The following is a 25938-nucleotide window of genomic DNA, read 5'->3' as shown; positions in this document are numbered from 1 at the left end:
GGCCGTTTCAAGTTGTGTCGATGAAGTCGTTGCCGGTAAACGACGACGACGAACCGGCCGCTGACGCAAACCACCACCCGGCAGTGCACCCGGTTCACCCGGGTCGGATATCCGGACCGGGCGTTTGTTGCCGTTGCCGTCAAAAAAGTGGCCGGAACTGAGGCATCTCCGGGCAGTATGAGATTGCCGTTGCCGTTGACTGAAGATTCGAAAAGCGGTGCACGGTCACACCGGTGTCCATTTAGGGTGGTTCTCTTTTTTCTTGCTCACGCGGTTTTCTTGGATAAAAAAGAAACCGAATTGCTTGAGTGTCGATAAGACAATAACTTTTTATCGACGAATCGGTAACAAAGCTTGACAGTAAGGGCGAAAAAGGAGAGAAACAGTATTAATAAGAAAACGAACAGAACAGAAATGGGATTCGAAATAAAACGAAACGGTGAACCAATTTCTCATCGATTTCTTCGAGCAGTCGGAACGGAAACGTGGTAGAAGTGCCAGATCGCTCCAAGCACCATGCCGTCCCAGTACCGATCGATATTGAATAAAATATTTGCATAAAAACGAGCAGGAGAGGGAGAGCAAAATAAAACCACCAATCCCGTCCACGCTTGGCGTGAAAATCAAATCATTAATTTGGGAAACTGTTTCCAGCTGAAGCAAAGCTGGAAAAATTGGCTGAAGTTGCGTTGCGTGACCCCTGGCGGTGTCTTGTGCCGGCATGCCAAGGTGGAAGCCGGAATTGCCCGTCCACACAAGAGCAAAAACAATAAAATCTTACTCATCCGATGCTCGATGAAACGCCGCACCGTGAGCGAGTTGGTGGAAAGTGCTTTATCAAGTGCTGGCTTTTTTGTTTTTTTTTTTCATTTTCATTTCAAACGTTCGTTTGTGTGTGTTTGGGATTTAATTAAAAAAGCGAACATTATTTGTACCGCGCAGCAGAGCGGAATGAATTGCCAGGAGCCTTCGAGTTGTACGGCACGGTAAGGTGTGCACGAATGACAATAAATTTTCTTTTTTTCATTTCAAACGCACCACTCGTTAATGGTGAAGCATTAGAGTGGCAGATTTACGGAATAGGAACAGTTAATGGTTGGGATGTGGGGCAGTTAGAACAAGTGTTCAGGAAGGAACATTGATTTTTATTTTGTAATGCTGGTGTAATTGAACAGATTCACGTCTTGGTAAGGAGCATTTAGTGATCTTTGGCTACCTTTAAGACACTTTTAAACGAGGAGAGAAACTAAATGAATACAATATGGATAAGCTTTAGTTGAGTTCAAGGATTCAGATCAAAAATGATTTTAAAAAACGTTATACATATAACATACACAATAAAGGGGTTTTTTGGATGAAATTTTAGTTGCAAATAAAGAGTAAACAGAAAGCATTCTAAATGCCATTTCTAGCATTATTTTTTTAATAATTATTTTCATATGAAAGCCATGTGTTCCTTCCTTTTCTTTAACAAAAAAAGCCCTTTCAACAACAGTTGAAACCATTAACACATTCCTCCCAAACCGTTAAGCATCCTTGTTCCCGTGTACACTCACCAGCGCTGCACGTTGCCTCTCTCATCCCACACTTGCTACGCTCCGACACATGCCCCCACACACACACTCCTGCAACAAGCGCTCACATGAAGCTAGAAAACACGCAAAATCCCCGAGGCCACGCGTTCGGGGGGGGAAAAAGCCGGAGGTAAAAGCATTCATCACCGGTTGCCTTTTGAAATTCAAATTGAAAATGAAGTGCAAATTTCAATGATTCATGCATTCACTCGAGTAGATCGAAATGCTATCACCTAGCCAAGGCTGCCCCGGAAGTAGAGAATGGAGGGAAAATGAAGTGGACGCTGAGCGTCCGGGGCCGTGCACAGACTCACATGCCCACGCGAGGGCTTTATCAGTGCCGCATAGAGCGGACCGCACTGGGATGATGCTGACGCTGATGACGACGACGACGACGACGGTTGAAGGCGAACGGCTCATCGTTTAAACGTTGATGAGACCTCAACCGAGCGCCGCATGTGCAAGCTGGATTGTGGATTGGATTGTGGAAAATTTCCGCTGAAAATGACGAATGCTGATGAACTGCTCCTCGCCTCCTTTGAGCGCCTTATTTTCCGCCCGGGCTGTGTTTTTCTGTGATGTGGGAGTGGGAAAGCACCACCGTAACGAACACACATTTTGAAGGAGAAAAAAAAACGGCTCCAACACATTGCGGGGTACTTGTGTGTATCCTTTAAAATGTGCGAACAAGTGTGCGAACAAGACATAGCAACAAAATCCTCATTCCTCAGCTCGTTAGAGAGCGCGACTAACAACTGCAACTGGGTTTCTATTAAGCTTCGCTGCACCTTCACACAAACACAGACACACACACACACACACACATGGGAAATAGTCAAAGGAAAACGACTTGCTGATAAAATATAAAGGAAGGATTCAAAACAGAAAAAAACGCAACTCCTCGCTTCAGACACATCGAAACCGACAGCAAAAGATGGATGAATGAGTGAGGAGGAACGCGAAAAGACACACAGTGACAGAGGGCGATACAAACTGACAGCACAGCAACTCGCCGCTCTGAGAGCAGCATTCGCCACATTTTGCATAAAGACACAGCAAACCAGGTCGATGCCGCACATGCCAGGCGGCGCATGTAGATTGGTGCAAAAATCTCCAAATTGAAACGGGGTAAAACTTTTATCATCAGCGCGAGCTTGATGAATAATTCTAAACTTTCTATTTTGTTTGACAGACACTGCGGCGCGATATTTGCACGCCACAAGTCGTTGCTACCGTGTTATCTTAGCCTGGCGAGAGGGGAATGAGCAGAAGCTTAAGCTGTTTGCAATATTTCATCTTAGTTTTGTATCGCATTGAGGAATGTTATATTTTTGCTCTTAATATGCTGGAGATTGTTTTTATCCTGTTTTTTTTTTTTATTTGCATGTTAATCCATTGTTGATCAATGTCAACTATGGTATCTATTGAATAAACAGAACGCGTTAACATCAGTCAAAATCACTAAATTTCAAAATAAGTTTTGATTTTTTTTTGTGTGTGTTTAAAGTTCCTTTGAAGCCTTTGATTGATTGTTCTTAAATTACTGCAAAATTGATTGTAATTGAAGAAAAATTTAAAATTCTCTTTAAATCTTCCGAAAGCTGTTACTTGTTAGACCTAGTCCTATTAAAAAATAACAAACCAGTTAAAATTCTCCAAAATAACGGTTTAAGCCAGCGGTCGGCAAAGTCCGGCCCGCGGGTCAAATGCGGCCCGCGAAAGGATAAGACTTATTTTGAAAGATGGAAAGAAACTATTCGTACACAAATTGCTGCAGATCCTTAATAATAACATTTCATACCATGGTACTGTTTCAACTTTAATTAAAGTACTATAATATCATGGACCGATAAGAATATTCGAACCCGAGGTCAATTTCCCGTAACATTTGTATGCAAAAATGGCGTTTGCAGGACAAAAAATTTGGCTGCCTGTAGAAAACAAAATAGTAGATATAATTTCATTACATTTAAATCAATTGAAAGGTATTTATTTAAGCTTACTTGCAAAAATAAATCTAAGGTTTTAAGATTTTAAGTTGCCTTTCATGAGTTATCCGGAATTTTCGCCATGGTGGACGAAGACATGCATGTAGGCATAAATTAAGTTCTACCTTCGATTTTCGTCAATTCCTCTCAACTTTTTGCGACAAATTTTTTGGAGTAGAGCTTTTGCTTTACGTTGGTCTAGAAAAATCGATGGGACACATGGAACGAATGCTGGACCAGCTTGCGGACTACGGTGTCATATCGAAATACTGCCGAAATTCACCTGAAATGATGGCATTCGAGTTTTGGCGTCATTGTTTGCCGTTGCGAAGCCAGTGGACGCGATGTCTGCTTCTCGATGTATTTGTTCATGTTCCCCAGGTACTATTTCACTGTTTGTCCGGTTGCATTGATCTCCCGGCCTAGCTAACGCAGCAATGTATCCACTTGTCCCTCTGTCTTCATTTTCATCTTCTATTGGAACCTCGAAAATGATCCTGAGCTTTCTTTCGGTGCTTAGATTGTTGCCTAACAGTGCCAAGATGTTGGCGACCAAAATGCCGAAACGGGTTTATACGACGTGCACAAACTTCTGCACGGAGTCTCAGAATTGTAGATGCTACGGGGGTTAATTGATCGCACACGTATCTAAACGACGTTGTTTCACTTTTTTGCCTTCATGGTTAGGGTTTAAACGATTAACGTTTTGTAAGTGCAGGTGAAGTAAAACCCATGATAAACCCATTAACTTGTCGAGTTTTTTTTAATGCAACCGTTATGCAATTTTAACATTATATTATCACGTTAATAAGTCTTTCAAAATAAAGGAAAAAGCATAAGAAATTTTATATAGATAAGATACACTAAAGTATGGTTGCAATAAATTTATTTAAAGTTTTGCATGCGACTTTACGATGAGAGAGTATTTGACTTTCGCATAGGCAATACATGCAATACAAAGTTTTAGATATAGTGAAATAGGTCCATACATTGTTCTCGCGATAATATTATTTCTGCTATTCGTATTTCTTAATTTCACAAAAATCAGTTGTTTTCCTTTTTGTTTTTGCGACATTTGCGTCGGTAGTTTTTCAGCCGTTAAGACTTTTGTACCGTCCCCATAATATCGTCAATATTTTTTTGAGGCGCGAGAGGATGGCGAAATGAAAAAGCATGCTCCTGGTCCGCGCCTTACGATCATTTAATAAATTTGACCCTTTGCATAAAAAGTTTGCCGACCGCTGGTTTAAGCTATTCCCAACAAACATAAATAATCAATTATTGTATGACATTTCATAACTTTAGGCGTCATTTTATTTCATATGCATTTCGTAGTGGATGTTTACTTGGGAAGCTTTTGTCGTCCTGTTTTGACATTGTTTGCGGACTTTAACAATCACCATATAAAGTAAAACAACAAAATAAAAATTAAATTCTCAAAAAATGAGATAAAAATAGTCATACTGAATAAAATGAGTAAAGTTCATGGCTCATTGTAAAATCCACAACGATTATAGCATCTTTCATTGCTCTGTTATCTTTAAGTTAGTTTGAAAGCTATATAAAAGTGAATGATGCTTACACAACCGAACAATACAATTTTAAAACACTTTTATTACACACCATCAACTTCCTCCACCTTTGCAACATCCGGCAGGCTTGACCAGCGGTCGGCGCTCACCCCTCAAACCGTATTGTTGATTGCACTGCACTATAGAGATGATTGCCAGACCGGAACCGGAACTCTGTTCATCCCACTCGGGACCTCGGAGAAGAGCTTGAAATCAGGTCTCCCATGGGATGCCTCCTTCGCCGATAAAAGTTGCAACCATCATTCCGCCATCATCGAAGGAGCCGACACGCGCAAGCAGATGAACAGGATATTACAAATTTTCTCATACGACGTCCAAACGTCCGACGTGTCCCGGTCGCAGTGCAATAGTGTCGATGATGGCGACGATGACGATCTCGCCCCCAAAAGGTAGGCAATCAGGCGGTTAGCCCGGCAAGAGCAAAATCTCCATCCAGCAAACAAGGTAGAATGGGCCGGGCTGGTACAATTTAATAATCATCGTAATAATGCAATCTTACTGGGACGGAGGGCCCAGGCAAAAAGGCAATTTTCTCATATAATTGCGTTCGAGGTGTTCGTATGTGTGCAAGTGTGTATGTTGTGCGGGAGAAGGGGAATGTCTCGAGAGGACAATCAAGGTGCAAACGATTGTTCTTTCAGGGGCCGCTGTACTGAGGTAGGCGCCTCTTTTCCTCGCTGCAAAATTGAGCGAAAATATCCCACTGGGGGATTAGCGTTTGGCAGTCTGTAGTGGTACTAAGATAGATAATATGGAATGATTTTTAACATTGCGTAAGCTATAAAGTTTTGTATTATAAAATAAATCCTGAAGTCGGATATTCAAGGTAGGACGTACTTTTGCGACAAAGTCCTCAAGCCAATCAGACATGCCAGTTAACGATGTGGTGCATTGTAGTTAATTCTCATTAAATCTTCAAAAAGCTGTTACTTTTAAGACCTAGTTCTATTAAAAATAACAAACCAGTTGAAATTTTCCAAAATAACGGTTTAAGCTATTCCCAACAATTATGAATAACCAATTATTGTATGACATTGCATACATTTAGGCGCTATTTTTTTTCATACACATTTCGAGGTGGATGTTTAGTAATGATGCTATTTAAAATTCAAAATTGAGCAAAAATATCCCACTGGGGGACTATTTTTTGGCAGTCTGTAGTGATACTAAGATAAGTAGATAATATGGAATGATTTTTAACATTGTGTAAGCTATAATGTTTTGTATTATAAAATAAATTCTGGTGTCGGGTATTAAATGTAGAACGCACTTTTACGACAAAGTCCTCAAACCAATCAGACATGCCAGTTAACGATGTGATGCACTTTAGTGTATGCTTGGGAGTCTCCATTGAAAATATGTTCAATAGGCATGCATACGATCACAAAAAAGTGTAACGTTTGTTTGTAAATAAAAGAATCCGTACAAGCTACAAATCATGCTATTCACATGTTCATATTCTTTGCTACCTTTTGTTGCACAAAACACCATAAAAGCAATAATTTCAAAAATGATATCGAACAATAATCATCCAGCGGTACGAAAACGTTTGCACCTTTACCCTCTCGAAGCGTGAATCCCTTTTGATGTTTTGTGCAGTGGCAGTTCTCCCCTCCCCAATGGGAATCACGTTCTTTTTTTTATATTCATTTTTGAGCTACAAAACTCGTCGGACCGAAAAGTTTGGCGTTCATTGCCACCATTAAACCTTGCAGCCTGGTTTCGTTGGCTCCTGTTGGTTGTGGAGGCAAAATATAAAAAAACGGCTGCATGAGAACCATAAAATTGCATCCCATCGGATGGGGAGATGGCACTAGAAATCAAAGGCAGCCGTTTGTAGCAGCAGCAGCACCATACGCGAACATCAAAAGATCAATTTAATATGTGCAGGCGCTGCAACAATGACGGTTTTGCCGGTTGATGCCCTTTTTGATGCCAGAATCAAACCCGCTGGCTGACAAACATACATACACACACACTCACGTAGGGAGGTTTTTAGGTGTGCAAGTTTCGTTCACCGCCACCGTAAACAATGGCACAGCAGCAACATAAATGCTTTTAAAAAGGCTTTACTCATCGATGCTCATCAAATTTGGTTAATTTTGTGTTTTATTTCGTGCAGTAAATTTCCAAAAAAAAAGTGGGAAAAATCATTTTCTGAAAAACTCCGCCTTTAAATCGCTTGCACCCTGCTTGCAGCAGTGCAACAAAAGTGCGCTTAAAAATCCCTCCCCTCCCCTTTCGCTTACCTTGCTGCTGGTAGCCGCTCATCGTACAGGCGTCGTTTCGTGCGCTTCCTGCGGACACACTGGCATGCACGGAGCGCGCGCGCCAGAACACCAACCAAGGATTTTCTGATTTCGATTTTCCAACCTTCCGCTGCCCAAGCACAATCACACACACACACACACACACACACTTGGATGGCAAATAAATCGACACGCAGTGTTTTGCGCTCAGTCAGTCAGCTGCTGCCGCTGCTGCTCCTGCTCGGTCGGATGTTGGGGATGTTTTTCACCGACCACGACACGACACATCACACACACACACACACAAAACCACTCTCCTTCCCGTCCTGCACCGAACGAAGAAATGAAATGAATACAAAATACACTTCACTGCACTGACACACCGTATGTGTGCGTGTGGCGCTCGCTTCCGGCACACCTTCTCACTGGATCGAACGGAAATGCTGCCTTAACCGCCGGGACATGTTTTGTTTATTGATTTTACTGATTATCCCTGAAAGTAGAGAAAGCGGGGTAGAGAGAAAATGCCGACCACGGGGTAAGTAGGGTTCATTATACTTGCAGCTACAAGGTGCGAGCTACCGAACGGGATTGGGAAATTGCAAACACAAAACTGCACGTAGCGGTGACAAAACTTGTTCAGTGGAAAATTGAGGGAAAAAAGGAAAAACACGGAAAATCGATACACGGCAGGCATTCGGGATGGAAACTAAGTAAAAGCGGGAAAGTACAGCAACATTCAGATGAAATCAAATTAATTCCTTTCGAGCGATGGTTCAAGTTCCGTCGGGCTAATCCTTGCTACCGTTTGTCAGCTCTTTTCACCCAAAAAAGGGACGATCGGATCGATTGTGTGTATGTGTGTGTGTGTGGATGTGTGTTTGCTTCCCGATTGGATTAGGTTGGCCACAAAGCTGCTGCTGACTTTTCCAGTAACTCCATCGCTTGAAACCTGTTTTTCGGCTGTGCTTTGTGCCCCCCTGTCTCTGAACCGGTCCTCAACGAATCCTGGACATCAAAATCCCGACACCCGGACCAAACCCAAACAAACAGAGTAGCACTGCCAGTCTCCAAAACCCTCGGCTTCTCGGCCCGATCACTTACTCGGCCTGAGATATGCATGAGTGTTGCAGCACTAACCGTATTATTGCACCGAGCCGAAGCCGATCAAAGAGAATTTCTTGCTGACAAATCGAAAACCAAACACTGCTGCACTGTTGCACCACACACACACACAAACACTCATGGACGCTGCATTCGAACATCCCGAGAAGAGCTTAATAATTAATTGTTGGCCAATGCAGCAACACAACCGTGATGCAAGCGAAATGTGCTCCTTTGGACTCGGATCGATTGAGCCGTTTTCCGTTTCCGGGCTACTCCACTGGTAGTCCGTCAGCGCTGGCCCAGGCGAATGATTGAAAGTTTTTGATCAGGCGTAATTACACACAGCTGCAATTTATACCTGTCGCAACTATTTACCTTGCAATTCGTCTCGGTCCCGGTGTGTGTGTGTGTGTGTGTGTGTGCGTTTGTGATTAATGGTCACTTGAACTTCTTGATAAAGTTTCGATTCTCGGTCGGTCAAGATGGTTTTGCCGCAACCGGGAGTGGTTCGGAGTGTTCTTTGTGGTCAGCACAGAACCAAGCAATGCGCCTGTATGCCTTATGCCGCTTAAAAGTATGTGTCATGGTTGATGATGGTGTTATGGTTGGAGTTTCATTTGATTGTTCCGGGCGGGTTGGTTGATCTCTGCAACAAGAAACCACTTCTTAATGGGAGCGGGAAGCTAACAGTCCAGTAATTTATTGCTTTTCTCAGGTTCTGATCGGAAACATAGCTGCAAACGACAGTACGACAGAGTGTATGAAGTTGTGTATGTTTCAAGTTTACAACTTAAAATTGGAATCTTAAGATAATTATCCAGCCTTAAAACATTCATCTTTGTCACATTAAGTAATCTATCAGGTTTGTTCTTATGAAAATGTGTTTTAGTGTTCAAAATTTTGAAAAATCTACTAGCATAGCAATGCATTGCATACATTCAGGCGTCCTAAGCGCAAGCAGCAACATCCATACATTACGTACCACTTATTGTGAGAATGTGTTACCTCCTTATCAAAAACTGTGTAGGAATGAGGTCCCGTGTTGTGGAACGATTTGACAAGTAGCCGAAAGTTCGTTACAGGCAGTTTGACATCTATGAACTCTTTTCAATTCAAATGTTATTAGTGATTAAACAGATAAATCGGTCTGGTTATTACAAGAAAAATGTCAATTGGTTCATACATTTTATAGAAAGAGTGTATGCCTGTAGTAACAGTAAATTTTTGAGGGAATAAAGAATTTGCAAGTGCTTTCTGCTGTCAAATGGCATCTAAGAGGGCCATTCTAATGATTTTGGCTAATATTTGACCTCGTTCCTACACAGTCCTTGCCTCCGTATATTCATTTCCTAACAGATTAATTTCTTTGCGTAATTCATGGCTGGCCCCTGAATGCATTTCATTACACACAATGATTGAATTCGCGCACGACACGTCTTCCGCATGACAAATTGCGCTGCCACCGCATGCTGTCACCAAACAGAGCGATTACAACAAAAGCGACACAGCCACTGGTAGTGTTGCCTTGCAGCAAAAGCAGGGCCTTCCACTGTTCCTCTTTTCCTGTGCCACGGCTGCAAACTGTCAATTGCAAAACTATTTTCCACACCATTACCCCCAAAACTCCCAAAATCACAACAGCAGCAGCAGTAACGACAATAACACCACAAAGAAACGCTGTCACTCGTGCTTAGTGGCCGACCTTTGAAAACTTGTCACTTAGCAAAAGCAAACGACATGCAACTTTTGTCGTTAGTAAATATCGAATGCAAAGTGGAACATTTTCCCTCCCGAGCTGTTTGTGAGGCTGTGCTGTTTGTGAGGTTTGCCGCTTAAAAACGGAATGCATGTTGGCATGCTTGGAGGTTTCCTGTATAACTTTTTGTGTGTGCCTTTATGGAGTAGCGTATTTGTGTGTGCTTCTGTTCCTCATAGCACAACGCAGCTGTCAGTCAGCTGCATATGGGGCCGTTCCGTTGGCGCTGTTGCGATTGTTATTCATTAATCAAAATTTTGATACGTCAAGCCGAATGTTAATGCACGTTTCAACACGTTGTTTGATGATGAATTTATTATTCCCGCCAACGCATTTTAATGTCGGGCGCCACTCGCCTCTCCCCCCGCGCGTAGACCCGAGGGAGCACATATGGTGTGCGATGAAGAATGGATGTAGATGAAGGAATGGATTTTGCTGTGTATTTGTAAAATGCAACCTTCTGTGTGACAAGGGCACCCTTGCGGGTAGCCCAGTGAGGAAGTCCCTACCGTACCGGCGATGGATGGTTGTTGGATTTGTCATGCGAAACGGTGTTGGCGTTCGGGCCAGATCAGTATCAGCTTTTGCTACGACGAAGCCCGGCCCGGAAGCGGAAAACGTAAGCGCAAGTTCGCAAGTTTGCGGTCATGTTTGTGCTGTTGTGTACGTGCGTTGCGGTCCGGTGTTTCGGAAGTCGTGCGAAAAACCCCTTTTTCCGATGCCCTGCTGGTGCTGCTTAATCGACTCTCAGTGCCAGGACGTAGCCGTAGCCGAGTTGAACAAACATGCATACATCCCGATATATCCGGATCGTAATCTCACTCGTACGAAGACTACCGTGTCGTGGATTTGACAGTGGAATAAATAATCAGCAGCTCGTAACTTGCAACGCCATTGGCGCGATGGAGGGGTATTGTTTAAATCCGGTGGGAAGCAAATGCTGGGACACTAATCAGTTGCCTATCAATCTTCTGGTATGCATCCTGAGGCAGCCATCCTTCTACCGATTATCAAGAGTGTTAAAGTGTGCACCAGAAGCTTCAAGGGCTTGGTGGGAAGCTTTACAAAGAACTTCAATAATATGATCAATCTATTTATTGCTTAAATATTACCATTAATTATTATTCTCATTAAGATGTGTAATTATGAAAAGATTAAATAGAAGAACAAATTTGCTTAAAGCATCATCAGTACTCATTACACGAGACCAACATTATCAATACATTTTCAAGCGTTTTGCAGAAGGGTACCTGTGAAAAATGTGCACTAAAGTGCTGGATATTGTGATATTTGCTTAGCATAAATTTGATAAGAAAAGATCACCTAAATCGCCTTAATCTGTTTGCAACTGTGTATTCGTTTGTCCCATAGTTCATTACAAAGTTCATTACAAAGTTCATTCGTGTAGTTCGAGCAGTTTATTACATGCAGTCCAAATTAGTCAAGTAGTTTTATCAAGTTTAGTACGGTTTAGTTCCTTCTAATTCATAAACGTTTTCTTACTTGAATTCATGTTAGAAATATTAACTGTATACATCCAAAATCCAACAGTATCCCTACAGCTAAGCGTTAATCATCTGCTATGAAATAAACGGCTTGCAGTACCATTCAAAACGGAATGAAGCCAAATAAATAGCCGGCAAGCTATTATTTACAAAACAATTTAAAAACACGCTTGTCATTCTAAATTATGTTTGCATTAAAACCGGTTTAACCCCTTTTATTCGCTTCAAAACGATCTTCATTTTAGAAAACAGGGGGACATTTGCAATGACCCCCCAAAACACCACACTCGACGGCCGACGTAAACAGCAAGGCCCACTGTTTACGCTCCACTACATGCTATGTTTGTGTGTGTGTGTGCGATGGTTCGCTTTGTTTGGCCAAAGTTTGCATTCCGGATGACCTCTTCAGTGGGTCTCGATTGCAGAACAAACGCGCGATGCCATACGGGGCCGCATTGGGAAAATGGAATCATATGCTCACTAACACACACCCACATGCACACGTGCACAAACAGGAACAGCATTCAAGTACAGGATTCATGTTTGCTCACAACGCTTTATACGCTGGGGATAGGGAAATTGGGTGGCGTGGTCTGTTTCGAATGTGACAAGATTAAATTAAAATTTCAATGTGGTGCAGAATTCGATTAACGATTTTGGTTCGGTGCGGGAATGCATTGAATTATTTAAAGCTTTTTTTTTAGAAGAGTGAACGGCTATTTTTGCTTCACTTAATCAAAAACAAAAAGGTTCAATGCTGCAGGTAAAAGAGTTGAATGGGCTTTTTTACAGGCAATAAACAGATAAGCCTTCATTTTCCTCCCCTTTAAAATCGAATTTCGCACATAAAACTCAACGTTGCGTTGCGGAAATAAAGCAAACAGCAAATCCCATTGTAACGGCCATCCATCGGACACTTTGCTTTAATAGCTGCAACCATCCTTTCCAGCCAATTAATCTTTGCCAACCGTGCAGCCGAACAAATTTGCCGCTTTGCCAGCCTGCCTGCTCATACCCTGGGAAGGGGTGTCGTCCATTAGCGCGCTCCGTTTGCAGGAAATCGACGCCCCAACCGACGGCACCGTGCACCGTTCATCACTCACCTGTTTGCCCCCCCACCACCAGCAACTAGGTTTAATCCAGTTTGAAAACGGCCCCCTGGATACTGGATACAGAGAGAAGGAGAAGCGGCGGGACAGGCAAAACCCATCGGTTCGACAATAGCTTCGCTTTCGCTAAAACAATTTGCCTCAATTTAGAACTAATTTACAATCGCTTGCTCCATCGCTGCCAGGGCGTACCGGGCGTCTCCATCTCATCGGGGAACAATTAATCTCTCACGTGGTCCCGGAGCCAGTTGCGCTATTGTGTGTGTATGTGTGTGCTCGCACTTGTACATGTGTCACGTGCCCATAAATCGACTTCCTTTTGCTCAACCAATAAGGAGATGGGGTGTGGTGGGGTAATGGACAACCGGGCAGAGTGCTTCGGATTCACTTCCGACCGAGTTCCGACTGACGATGACTTTGCCGAACCAGAGCCACTTTGCGATGTGCGCCGTTCCATTTCCTCCATTGGCGGATATTCATCCGGCGTGCTATTAGCGAACGGTCGAGGCAGGTAAGCCACTTTAAAGTGGTGTTAGAAAATACCTGGTGGCCCGTTTTAGGGAAGGAAAAATTCAAAGCTCAAAATAAATCTTTCCAATTAAAGATCATCGTCTGTCGGTGCTGCGTAAGCTGCGTCAATCCACCGTTCACAACAAAGCTCTCCACGGTCTTTTCAAGTGTGTGTGTGTTTGTGTGCTGCTCCCGCTGACCCAAAGCCGGCGGGCAATTGCATACCGATCGTATTACCGAAGCCATGATCCTTCACTCATTAAAATTAAAGCATCCGAGTCTTTCCATCGCGGTAGCTTCCCACATTAACTGCGCCACGCTCCATGAAAGGACAATCGGTTATCCCGAAGCGGTTGGTCATGGTCATACCTTTTTCCAAGCCGTTATCCACTACTGCCAGAACAGCCAGCCAGCCAGTGAGACAATAAGGAGCCCGCCGTTTGCCGGTGCGAAAAACGCTGCTCGGTTTACTAGCTCACCGTCAGCCGGAGTCTAACACAACGAACGACTTACTGATAGCAACGCCAACGGTCTATGCTAAATGTGTGTCTCTCTCCCGCTCTGTGTGTGTGAGTGTTTGTGTGTGGGGCACGGTCGGAAGGTATGAGCCTGGAAGGCAATTCCTAGGACAAATGTGTGCTCATTTAAACTGGCAACCGGCTCATACCACGGACCGAGGTCGGACTGGATCGAGTATGTTAATGTCATTGTTTGTGATGCTGAAGTACCCAACCAGGGAAGAAGGACCCGACGCCGGGGCCCGGGGACTGCGAACCACCATTGCTTGTGGTTTGGGGCCCGGTTTGGGATGGGGAGCCAGCGGGAGGCGGCAATTGTGCCGGTAGATTTAATGAGCATTCATTTGTCCACTGCTGTGGTGCTACCGAAGCGACCCGCTACCGTCCGAGCCCCGTGCGTTTGGTAGCTGCAGCGATAGAGAGGTTTTGCAGCCAACAATGGAGCCAGGCAAAAACACTAGCGCTGCCTGGTGGAAATTAAACGAACAATGAGCACGATGGTGGTAGTTTTTTTTTAATTCAGTTATTTAAACAATTTAATCTTTGTAAACTTTCTATTCAATATTGGTGGAGAAAAGTACATAGAATTAATGAACATAATAATATTAATATTTTTTTCTTTGAGATTATGTTTTGCTTTACAGGATGAAAAAGCTTTAGTACATAAGTATTCGTGTTATTTATTATTTATTTATGCATAAAAATCTATATTATCAGGACATCCTCATAAACCTCCTTTATTGAAATGTACACCACCACTTAATGTACGTTGAATGTCTTATCCCTTCAATTTCGACCTCCAGCCCTCCACCCTGGCAAACCGAAACGCCCAACCAAACGGAAAATTAACGTAATTTAATGTAGAATCAAGACATTAGTTTAATTTAATCGCCTGCAACACCGGTACAATATACACATTTATTTATTTTAAAACCCACTCCCAATCCCAGCCGCCAGCTTATGGCCAGCACCAGCAAACGAATCGTACTCGAATGGGCACCGTCAACCACCACCCGGGGAAAAAGGGTGGTCACAAATTAGTGGTTTGGAATGGGAACGCTTTTTTTTCTTTACGCCTTGGTTCGCCCCACCAAGTACCGTACCGTACTGTGTGTGGTAATGGTAAGCCACCGCCCAGAAGGAGGCACGCTTTGGAATGAGGTTTGGCCATTTTTCTAACCCAGGTTTACCCGGGCTGCTACTCTACATACACAACGAGTAGGCCATGATGGTTGAAAAATTGAAAATACTTTGTAAGCGTTTCGACCACAGACAGGGCAGGGCTGGAAGGATAGGGCGAACAGATTAAGACGTCATAAATAACCTGATTTTCTGGTATAATTTCTGTGCTATTTCTCTGCTTCAGGTATGGTAGGTAGGGTTGTATTGCTGTTGTGGTAAATTAAAAAGAGCACTTTTTATTGTTTTTATGATGTCAAAAAGAGAGAGAGAGAAAAGAGGCCAACAAGATGGAGAGAAAAATGATGTCAAAAAATACTAATTTGAAACTAATGAAATACCATCAAAATACAATAAGCAAGTCTCATTCAGCTTAAGCTTATTGCATTCTTATTTGAACTCCATTACTTTAGAAACGGTTGAAAGCTTTTCTGTTATTTCACTCACATTTTAGCATGTATTTTCCCTTCTCCAGAATGTCAGAAAACCGTTCTCGATAAATAGCAAACGCTTCGTTAAACGCCCCTCTCGAAAGCCCCAAAAACCCCCCTGGGCACGCAATTGCCTACCAGCCAGCTTTATTGACACAAGGCCTGAGCGCTCCCAATCAAGGAGGCCTTGCCCCAAGGATTGATCGCTCTGCAAAGACCGCCATCAAGGTGGCCTCGGGCTTTGCAAGGCACCAAACCTTTCACGTACGTACATGGGAACGCCCTGCACATACCGTCACAAGGCACACCAGCCAGCGCAGCACCTTAATGATGCGTTGGAAACGACAGCAAACCGTCGTTCCAATGACGCCTGTCGTGTCGTTTCTGTGGCTCGCCTTTGCACCAGCGGCACGACACAGCGAGCGTATGTAAATTCAGCATCTTTCCCTTTTGGCTGCCTCTCTTCTTCATGGTCCTCCCATTCGATGAGGGTAAAAGCTCGCCATCCGGGCTAAATGTTACGGAAAACGTATGCCACACCGTGCCACACCGTGCCATCTGCCATTTTCCAGGCTTTGTCCGTCCACCGCGATTCAAAATATGGCGTACACCATTGGTGCACACGGAAACACACCGACAGAGACAGACGAACGCTCGACGGGGCCGCTCGACGGTGGATATCGTAATCGGGGTGGACACACACACACACAGCACATAGACATACACCGCCCGCCAGCATAACCATCGGAATCATCATCGACGTCATCATTGCCATAATCACCGATAAGGGACGATAGTGGACACGGCACATACATTCTCCGGTGGGATGCCACACGCCTCGCCATTTGATACGGGTGATAGAACGAGTGACAGAGAGAGAGAGAGAGAGAGAGAGAGAGAGAGAGAGAGAAAGAGAGACATATAAAGAGAGAACGAGAGACAGTACGAGCGATTGAAAGCAAAATTCATCCCGCACCTTCGACGTGAAAGGTTCATGAATATTTGATTGAAGTAATTTTAAATAATTACCGGACCTGGCTCATGCCGGTCACTTTCCCTCCCCTCGACATGTCCTCTCCCGTTCCCTTTACGCCTCCCCCACTCGACAGTTACATCAGTGCGCACAGTGCCGTGAATGCGGGACGATTTATTTTGATTTCAATGCGAATAATTTAGCACCCAGCCCCTGGCCCGACCGTTCCATGCTGGTTTTCCTTTTCCTCTGAACAGAGCGTCCAGCATGCATCGTACATGGAGCGGTTCAAAATTTGCATTTTCAAAAGCTTCCTCCAATTCGAAACAGTGACAAAATTCGGGCTCCAAATGGTGACGATGTGCTCTCCCACCGCTGGGAGCCGGTTTTTGGGGCAACAATTTCCCACAAACGGGAGCGCTTTTTCCAACCAATGCGACGTTTGCAGCATCGTGATGTGCTTTTATGATTTTGAAACAGAGAAAAAAAAGCGTCTTTTGTTGCAAGCATGTAATGGAAAGAGTTTAACAAAACTCGTTTCAAAATTGCACATTGACATCGTACAACAATTGAGGGCCTTTTTTTTCTTCTCTTTTCATCTTCGCCTCCTTTCAGTTCAATTATCGTTCGATCGGTTCGAGCAAGTAAAGGAACGCCATCCTCCTACCCAGCCATCGAACACATGCTCCCGTGCGGCCCTGCAGCGTTCAACATTGTCATTAACTTGGTCGAACAAGGGGGGCACGGGACGGTAGCTAACTTCTTAACAGCTAGTGATTATTATTGGAAAAACTTTTACAACATCAGTTTAAATGAGACACCGAGCAGGGGGAAGAAACGCGCACGATAAGATCGCTTTCGCTCGGGATGATCCTGGATCCTGGTGATGGCGCTGATTTTCTTTTGAGCCGTTTCTTCCACAACGGGAAACAGATGGCGTAAAGACGCCAGCGATAGTATTAAGAGAGAGGGAGGGAGCTATTTTTTTAAGAAGACCATGGGGCTAGCGATGAAAATTGGTCCCGAACAAAGGCGTCTGCCGAGAGATAAAACTTTTCTAACTGAAGTACATTGTGTTCGCTGAGTTGGGAGACGGGCCCAAACAGGCATTATTGAAAGCTCGACGCAGTGGAATGAATAATGTCGTTGAGAGGTTGTTTTTTATGTTTATTCGCTGCTGGTTTAATAAAAGTTGCACAATGGATGTTCAATTTTCTTGAAACAGATGTTTGGGTGAAGAAACTTGAGGCTATAATTTAATTTATTTTAAAATAAAGAAATACATTGGCATTGGCTCAAAGCAGTTCCAAATCACCAGGAAATGACTGGACTTGAATTCGAAATTTAAACAACTACAAAGCGTAGTTTCCTTTCCTTCCAGTAGAATGACACTTCCCCATCCAAACGGAACAATGTTAATCTGTTTCGACATTGCTCCACACATTGCTCGGTCGCATTCGTGTCCACTCAATCATATAAATAAATTTCCCAATCATAAAACTGCTGAAATGTTGAACCCTCCTCCTCTGCTTGGTTTGGAGCGCAAAGTTGGAGCAGCAAAACTTTTTCGATAGAATAGAATGCTTACTCCTCCCCCCCCCCCCCCCAAGGTGATGCTGTTGTGTTGTGATTCAACCGGAAGAGTCGAAAGAATTGCACCAGCTCCACGGTCGACCGTACACACCCGATGACGATAATCGAAATGGATTGGATATTGCCTCAAAATCCGCAATCGTTTGCGCGCCGCTTTTGCCTTTCCTTTCCTGCATAAGGGATGGGGAATAGGTAACAATAGAGCACGCTGCATGCACCCCGTCTTGCCCCCAGTTCCGGGCAGCATGATTGTTTCCCGATTTCACATTTCCCTTCCCATCCTTCCACACACACAAGCACACTCCTTACAGTTTGCTAAACTACTGTCCACACATTTCGAGATATAGCGCCTCCGTTAAGAGCTTGCAATGACCGTAATGGCTGTTGGAAGCGGTTTGGAGCTGGCGGCCGACGATGAACTAAGAGGTCCCCTGCAATGACAAAGATCACTTTCCATCTTCCTGGGGGGGGGGGGGGGAGAGGACACAAAAACCTCTCCTTCCGCTCAAAGTGGAAGTTCAGCTATTCATTGTCGTCTTCGGTGCGTCGTTTGCTGCAAGCCAGGCACCGGTCCCGGTGCTGGTAGACTTCACTTCCACGGCCACCGGGCCAAGCAATGGCAGGTAAACCCCCATTGCAAGCGAGCACGGGCGGTAGATGAAAAGATTAAAGTTCTTAATGATTTCCTTGCAAAAACACGCTCCGGCTAGTGCAATTTATCTCTCCGGCTTTCTTTTGTTGCGCTCCAACCGCTCGAGGAAGGGGCACGGGACATACACAATACAGCCCGAGTGCCCGACACCGCCACGCCATGTTTCATCACCTTGAAACCTTCGTGGGAGGGTTTTCCGGTCTTTTACACTTGTAGAACAGGAAGACGGTACAGCAGAGAAACAGAACAGAGCAGAAGAGAACAAGAAACCCACACACACACACAGAGAAGAGCTTATCCCCTTATCTGCCGGCGAGGACGAACGAAGTCATCGCATTGCACAGGACACACTGCTGCCTGCCTGGACGACTGGCCATTCAATGAAGTATCGCGCACGAATTGGATTCCGTACTGCAGCTCCAGTCTTTGCACGCCGGTTTCGCTTTCTTCCTGCACTCTCTCTCTCTCTCTCTCTCTCTCTCTCTCTCTCTCTCTCTCTCTCTCTCTCTCTCACTTCAGCACTTTACGCCAGGCGCCAATCCAAGGGTAAAATCGAATCCAGCTCCAGTCGTGCTCGAAGATCGAACTCGAGGAAATAATGCAACCAACGGCCAAGTATCGCCGCCACCACCGCCACCATTTTGGCGAGCAGTGGTAAAGTATCTTCGTTTATTCAGCCAACTTGCTGCTCGCTGCAGGCCGGGTCGGGATAATTGTTGGTAGCCAAAGTCAACCTCTTCTGTCCGCTACAATAGTCCGGCAGCGCAAAGAAAGCACGATATTTATCGACTCCAGTCGTTCGTTGTCGTTCGGTATCGTTGAAGCACCAGCGTGGGGACGGAGGTACACCGGGGCGGAGATAGAAGATTTAAAGAATTGTATCTGACATAGTTTGCTGAAGAGTTGGTCGATGTAGCAATGGCGAAAGCAATCATTCTTCGCTCCGCAGCACCGGAGCACCTTGGCCGGCAGCGGACAGGTATGGTTCGGGTAAGATAAGGATAGCTTGGGGAAGCTTCGTTCGTGGTATAACTTGAATGTGACAACTTTTGTCTATTTTTGCTTCTTTTAATGAAATTTATAAGATTTTCTTTAAATCCATTCTTTTCAAAGCTATAATTTTACGTTTTTATATTCATTTCATGTTTTTTCTTACACAGAAAATAAGCATTTGATTATTTGTAGCTAACATTTTTTAAATATTGTATTGTTGCATTTCCTTTACATATTTTTAACTATCTTTTTCATAGTTTCTTTTCTTTTCTTTGTTTTATATTTGACTGCTTCATGTAGCTGTATGTCTTATTACATGTTCCTTGTCCTCTCTTTTTATTTTACTATTTTCTTATTGGTTTTATTTTGATATTACATACTTTATGTATTAATTTTACTTTTTCTAAGCTTGCACTAAAAATTATAATATTTATAAGAACAGAAAGGTACAATGTACTAAAAGAGCCATTCTATAATCTCCGCACATAGTATATAGTCTCCCCATCCGAGCAGTTCCAAATAAGGCATACTTTTCACATCTATTCCAACTATTCCTCTGTAGCCTGCAGCCCTAAACCAGACAACGTCCCCCGGATGCACTCGTGCCATGCATGTGCCCAAATTAACAGGCCAGCTGCAATCGAACTGTCATTATCAATAAAGTATCCGCATTCACAGTCACACTGCTCGATGCATCCACCACTCAAAAGCGGGACAACAGATGGAATAGGACGCAACGAAGCTAACAAATGCCTGCCGGGCTGCAATTCGATTTTATTTTGCTGGTGCGCTTTTTATCTCCGCCCGTATCTGGTGTGCTGTGTGTCCAACCTATCCCGGGTGCAACCAGCGCAAACGTCTAAACAGGCGGTGGGGTCACACACACAGCGGGGAAATTGACTAAATTCTACAATATCACCCCGGGACACGGGACCAACCGGGCAGCCTTCCCGCTTTATCCCATCCATAACCGTTACCGTAAAAATCACACATGCTGAACTTCGAACTTATATTTCTCCCCAATGAATCGCCCACTGCTGGTGCAGCCCTATTGTCCCCTTTTGTCGGGCATGGGTGCACCGGTGGAGGCGATAACTGGTGTAGCTGAATGGTGACGATGATGATGATGATGATCCTGATACAGTTCGACCGTTTAGGGGTTAGAATGTGGCGCAAATAGGCCAAACAGTTTCCACTTCCCAAACCCCCAGTGCGCCAGCGCCCGCACACGCTCGCGCAATCGATTGCAATTTGGCATTCAACATTCACGTGTGTCCTCGAGCGACGGAATTTCAAATTTTCCCTCCCAACCCAACGCAGCCGCATTTTGCAAACCTCAAACAGCGCAGCGCACCCAAATAGGGAGGCACATTTCGCAGCAACCTTTCGTGTGAAACATTCATGTTGCCCTTGCCAACAATAACAACCCAGAAGACGAACGACGGGCGGGCGAGTGATGGGGCGAAGAGCGACACACTCGTGAAAACAGATAACGCAGTAGCAGCAACAGACAGTACAGGGCAATAAGAAAAAAACCCGAGTCCAATAGGAAAGAAAAATCAGACGGCTGGTACGATCAAAACAATAGGAAAGCTAAACGGTTGCAGCGAACGTTAACGAAAAAGCTCGCCCGGTCGGTTGGTTAGTGTTCGTTTTGTTTCGGAGAGGTTTTTTCATCCCTGTTTGTCACTCCTTTTTTGCGTTCTCGTTGTCCCTATTTTCATCAATTTGTCCCGCTGCAATATCGAGATGCAAATTTGGCTGCAATGTGGCAGGCATAGTTATTCTTCACCACCATGCTTCGCGATGCTTTTTTTGTGACGCGTCTTTTTTTTTTGTTTTTAATGCTGATGTGCTTTGTGTGCTTTGCACACTGTGTGCTGTTTGCTATTTCACTGTCATTGATCCGGTGTACTGCAAACAGGCAAACGAAAATGTTTAGGCGTTTTGTATTGAAACAATATGTATTGCTCATTGAAGTTATTTTTGGATGTTCTTAAAGTGTTGTTATTTGATTGTAGTTCCGTTTGCTTATTTTTGTCATGTTTTTGTAAGTTTTTTTTGTCACTTTGCATTTCATTTCGTTTTCATTTTGAGCCACAGTTATTTTCATTTATTTATATTAACAATGATTTTAGTAATTATTTGTATGATAGATATTTTGTTGCTATTTGGAAATTGTTTAGTACTGTTAAACATGTTATATTCGTCTTTATCTTTTATTATGTGCTCTTTTAGTTTCGTTATATTTTCCTTATTTGTTGTATTTTTTCATCTTTTAAAGAATTGTTCCTTTTGCTGTATAAATTTGAAACTCATTTTTCGCTATTATTCGAATTATTTTAAACAACAAATCTTATTTTAAAAAAACTTCATCATCTGTAAAATTTTGTTCTGTAGTATTTACTCATGCTCAATATCTTTATCTCCATGCACTTCAACTTCCTTAGCCTCGTCACAAACAAACACTTCTCGGTGCTCGCTCAAATCTTTCTTTTCTTCCACATTTTCAGCAATCATTTGCTTACATGTGCAGTTTTTGGCAACCCCGAATGTCCCCAACATGCTCACCTGTTTATGGACTTGTTTTTTTTCATCTTCTTTCCCCCAAGCCCCATTGACAAAGCCGCCACGGGTTTCCACTAGCGAGTTTAATTTTGCTGCAAAATAGAACTTATTACCCAGTTGAAGTGGCTTTCGTCGCTAGCGCTAGCGGTGCAATATTGTGTACGATTACCTTACCCTGCGCCGCTGCCGCGTGATGGGTTTCGCCTTCAACCATTCAAGCTCCTCCCACTGCCAACCCCACGCGACTCACTCCACATACGCATACGAGCGGAGAATTGAAGCAAACAAAAAAAACCCTTCACTCGGGCACTGTCGGAAAGAAAACCACGCAGACCACGCGGTGGAAGGAAAATTCGTGCCTGTTCGGTTCGTGCGTTGAGTGCCTGCTGCCGCTCGGTACGGGGAAGAAACGATACGAACGATTGCAGAGCACCCTGACGGCCGTTCGGTGAAACTGCAGCATCCTTAGCCAAGACACAAACCATAGCCAAGACAACAGCACGTTTAACGATTTTCAAATGGATCGTGTTTCTTATTTAATCTTTCATCCATTTACAGCTCTACCATGAAGGGAAGATCCCAATTTTTACGCCCATCGCCCTGGTAAAAGAACCCGTACACATTGCTGTCCGCTTTGTGGAAAAATTCCAGCCCCAGCCAGTGCAGCGAACTCCACACCGCCAGCCGCCCGGAATCGTCCACCCGCATGGTGAAGCTTTTGCCCTCCGGCAGCACATCCACCTCCAGCCGATCGAACACGTCGAACGAAAGATCGCACTCCTTCCGGCCGCGCAGGTTCTCCTCCGCCGGCCGCTCCGGTCGCCGAAAGTGTTGATAGTTGGCCAGCTGCACCATCTCCGCGCGCGTCAACCCCCGGAAGAGCGGGTTCAGCACCACATCCCGCTCGGTCGACATGCGCAGGGCGCCGCGCGGTACACCGGCCCCCTCCCGCAGGATCGCATGGATCACGCACCAGAGCCGATCCTGTTCGCGCACCACCACACCGGCACTGCCCGCCGCCAGCGAGCGCATTTTGAACGCGAACGACGCATTGCCGGTAAACTCTGCCCACAGTCGGCTCCACTCTTCGGTCCAATCGGTCGGCTCGAGCAGCAGTATCCAGTCGACCGCGTTCCGGCTGTAGTAAAACTTTCGCTCCCGGAACACATCCAGCCCGGGCGTGCCGAACGCGAGCAGGTACGCGACCGAGTGGGCCTCCAGCCGGCCGAGAAAGTACAGTTGGCTCAGCTGGTGATCCTGCTTCAGCAGCGTCAGCGAGCTCTCGAGCTTGAGCTGCTGGGCGGCCGGGATGGTGCGCCAGAAGTTGGACAGCAGCGGCACCAGCTCGGTGAAGCTGTCAATCTCCATCGGTGTTTTTTCTTCTCTTTTCGGTTGGAAGGAATGGGAAAATCGCGTTGGGAAGCTGTTAACGAACTGGTAATGAACAAACAACTTTTCTTTGGGGCAAAATTGTGGGCTATTGTGTAGGTTGCTGGGATTGGAAACGAAGTTGTGCCTTTTTGTGTGTATGCAGCCTACTCGGTATTGTGAGTTTTTTTTTTAATTTGCTCCACTTACATACCAAGGATGTGGATGATGACTCATTCGCTCTTTCTGTAAAAATCAGTATAGGAACGATGTGCAATAAATAAGACATTATTTTCCACTACGACTAATATCAAGACTCTTTTTGATGCGTTTGCATAAGTGACGTCCCGAAATTCTTTCCCAAATAATTCTACATTCCCGTAGGAATTTCAAAACCACACACAAACTTCAAGCTCAGCTCTCCGTCTCTAATCTATCCAAAAATATTCCATTTGCATTTGCACAGCGACGAAAACTGCAAATGGAACTCCAAATTAAACACTTCATCCCTTCCCTTCATGCAGCCGGAGCATCAAACCGGATTTGCAAGGAATTTGCATACTTCTATCGGCTTAGTAGAACAAATTTTAGCACAGAGCAGAGCAAGCGGAACATCGAAACTGCGACAACGGAAAAGCCGATCGGGAACCTTAACATAATTAATATTCTCCAATCCATCCATCGAGCTCGACAGCTGGCTGGTACGTACTGGCTGCACGGTTTCCGTCTAACAAATTGTCACAAAATCGAATCCATTTCACCGTGCACCAGCAAGCAGTTCGTCCTGCCAAAAAAAAGGATAAGCTCGCTGTTCTTGTCTTTGCACTTCCCTTTTTTCCGTTCACGTTTATCGCTCTGACTATGAAGAAATTCAAATGCTTCACAGGGAAACGATGCATTCATATTTACCGTTCATTTGCCTTCTCATTTTCATTTGCAATTGCTGACGGTGGAGTAGCATTCTTTTTTTTTCTTTTCTTCTTCCCCGGCATCGTAAGCGACAGCGAAAGCTCTGCTTCGCTGCTAGGCATCTGCTTTCCGTTCCGGGCTCATTCGCTCATTCATTTATGCAAAATCACTTGCAGCAGGAGAAGTCCTCGGGCCGGTGTCGGGAAATGGATATTTGTGACCAGGAATATATTTTCGGACGCCAGATGCGTTTGGAGAAAGAATGTATGCAAAAAAGTAGCAGTTTTTTTACATTCCAGTGCTTTATACAAGTAGCGAACTTGTGCAAGTAGTGAAAGTTATATTCAATCAAGAAACCCTTTCTTCCATTCTGCATGTAAGCTATTTATCAACAATCGCAAAATATGCTTTCCAGCCAAAACTCAAATCCAATTTGAGCTCTCACAGCCATTCTGGGTATCCGATTAGTCATGCGATATGACGCAACGCTTCAATCTTGCGTACACCGCGCACAGCGCAAAGCTCTTACGCCAGGAAGGAAAGGAATTTTTAAACGCTGAAAGTTCGCAGCCGACTTCATCAGCTCTACCAGCGAAGCCCTACGGACAAGCGTACCGTACACCGTGAGGGCCACTTGCAAAACCCGGAAAAAGATTTTCCACTCTTTATCCTTCCTTCCTTGCTGGCGCGGAAGTACGAGTCCACCGGCCAATCAAGGACGAAAACGACAATTTCAACACCGCAGCAACGCTGCTGCATACTAACCTCGCTCGCACTGGCACCCACCACACACACACACACACATACACAAAACCTCCCCAAAAAGGGATACAAAATTTGCAAGGGAAATAAGAATTGCCCGCGAGCTGTACTGTGGGTTGATTTAACACTCTGCTACTCTTCCCTCGCGCGTTTGCCGTCGAAAGGGACAGAACGGAATGGAAAAAAGACACTTCTCTCAACACGGTGACCAAGAAAAATTGCACTCCAGTCCATCGCCATCCGGAAGGAACTGGAACTTGCAGAGGGGCACGCAACGAGGTGGAGGTGGAAAACTTTTTCCTTCCGTTTGGCATAATTATTGAATTTCTGCCCCACACAAAAGCCAGAACCGGTGCAGTACAATGCAGTTTGTCGGTAGCTTAATTTGTGTGACGGTTGCAAAAGGTAGAGGAAAAGGAAAGAAAAAGGCGAACGAAAATCAACCCGAAAGAAAGTCAAAACTGAAGGTTTTTGTCACACACACACTGAGAAGAACCGAACGGAAGAAGCTGGATGAAATCCGGAACCACTGGCCACTGGAGCGGAAAACTGGAACGGAGCGGAAACGGGAGGCTGCCAAAGGGCTGCCAAGAATGGCACAA

The 25938-nt window shown here is 44.5% G+C and overlaps 2 protein-coding genes across 3 annotated transcripts in view; both read right to left on the bottom strand.

Moving 5' to 3' along the window:
- LOC121599219 (teneurin-m) overlaps positions 1 to 25938 on the bottom strand; it is a 531100-nt gene that overhangs the window by 499190 nt on the left and 5972 nt on the right. For both annotated transcript variants that reach the window (XM_041926851.1, XM_041926859.1), the window contains exon 2: positions 7404 to 7896. In XM_041926851.1, the coding sequence (XP_041782785.1) occupies positions 7404 to 7425 (22 nt within the window). In that variant the 5' untranslated portion in view covers positions 7426 to 7896. The remainder of the gene's footprint in view (positions 1 to 7403; positions 7897 to 25938) is intronic.
- Positions 22801 to 23837, bottom strand: LOC121599221 (radial spoke head protein 9 homolog). The gene has a single exon (XM_041926860.1). The coding sequence runs from the start codon at positions 23663 to 23665 to the stop codon at positions 22850 to 22852; it is 816 nt and encodes a 271-aa protein (XP_041782794.1). The 5' UTR covers positions 23666 to 23837; the 3' UTR covers positions 22801 to 22849.

Source organism: Anopheles merus, chromosome 3L, assembly GCF_017562075.2.
Source record: "Anopheles merus strain MAF chromosome 3L, AmerM5.1, whole genome shotgun sequence".
Classification (NCBI taxonomy): domain Eukaryota; kingdom Metazoa; phylum Arthropoda; class Insecta; order Diptera; family Culicidae; genus Anopheles; species Anopheles merus.
Note: the sequence above shows the minus strand (reverse complement) of the source record. Positions and strands in the feature narration are given on the sequence as shown.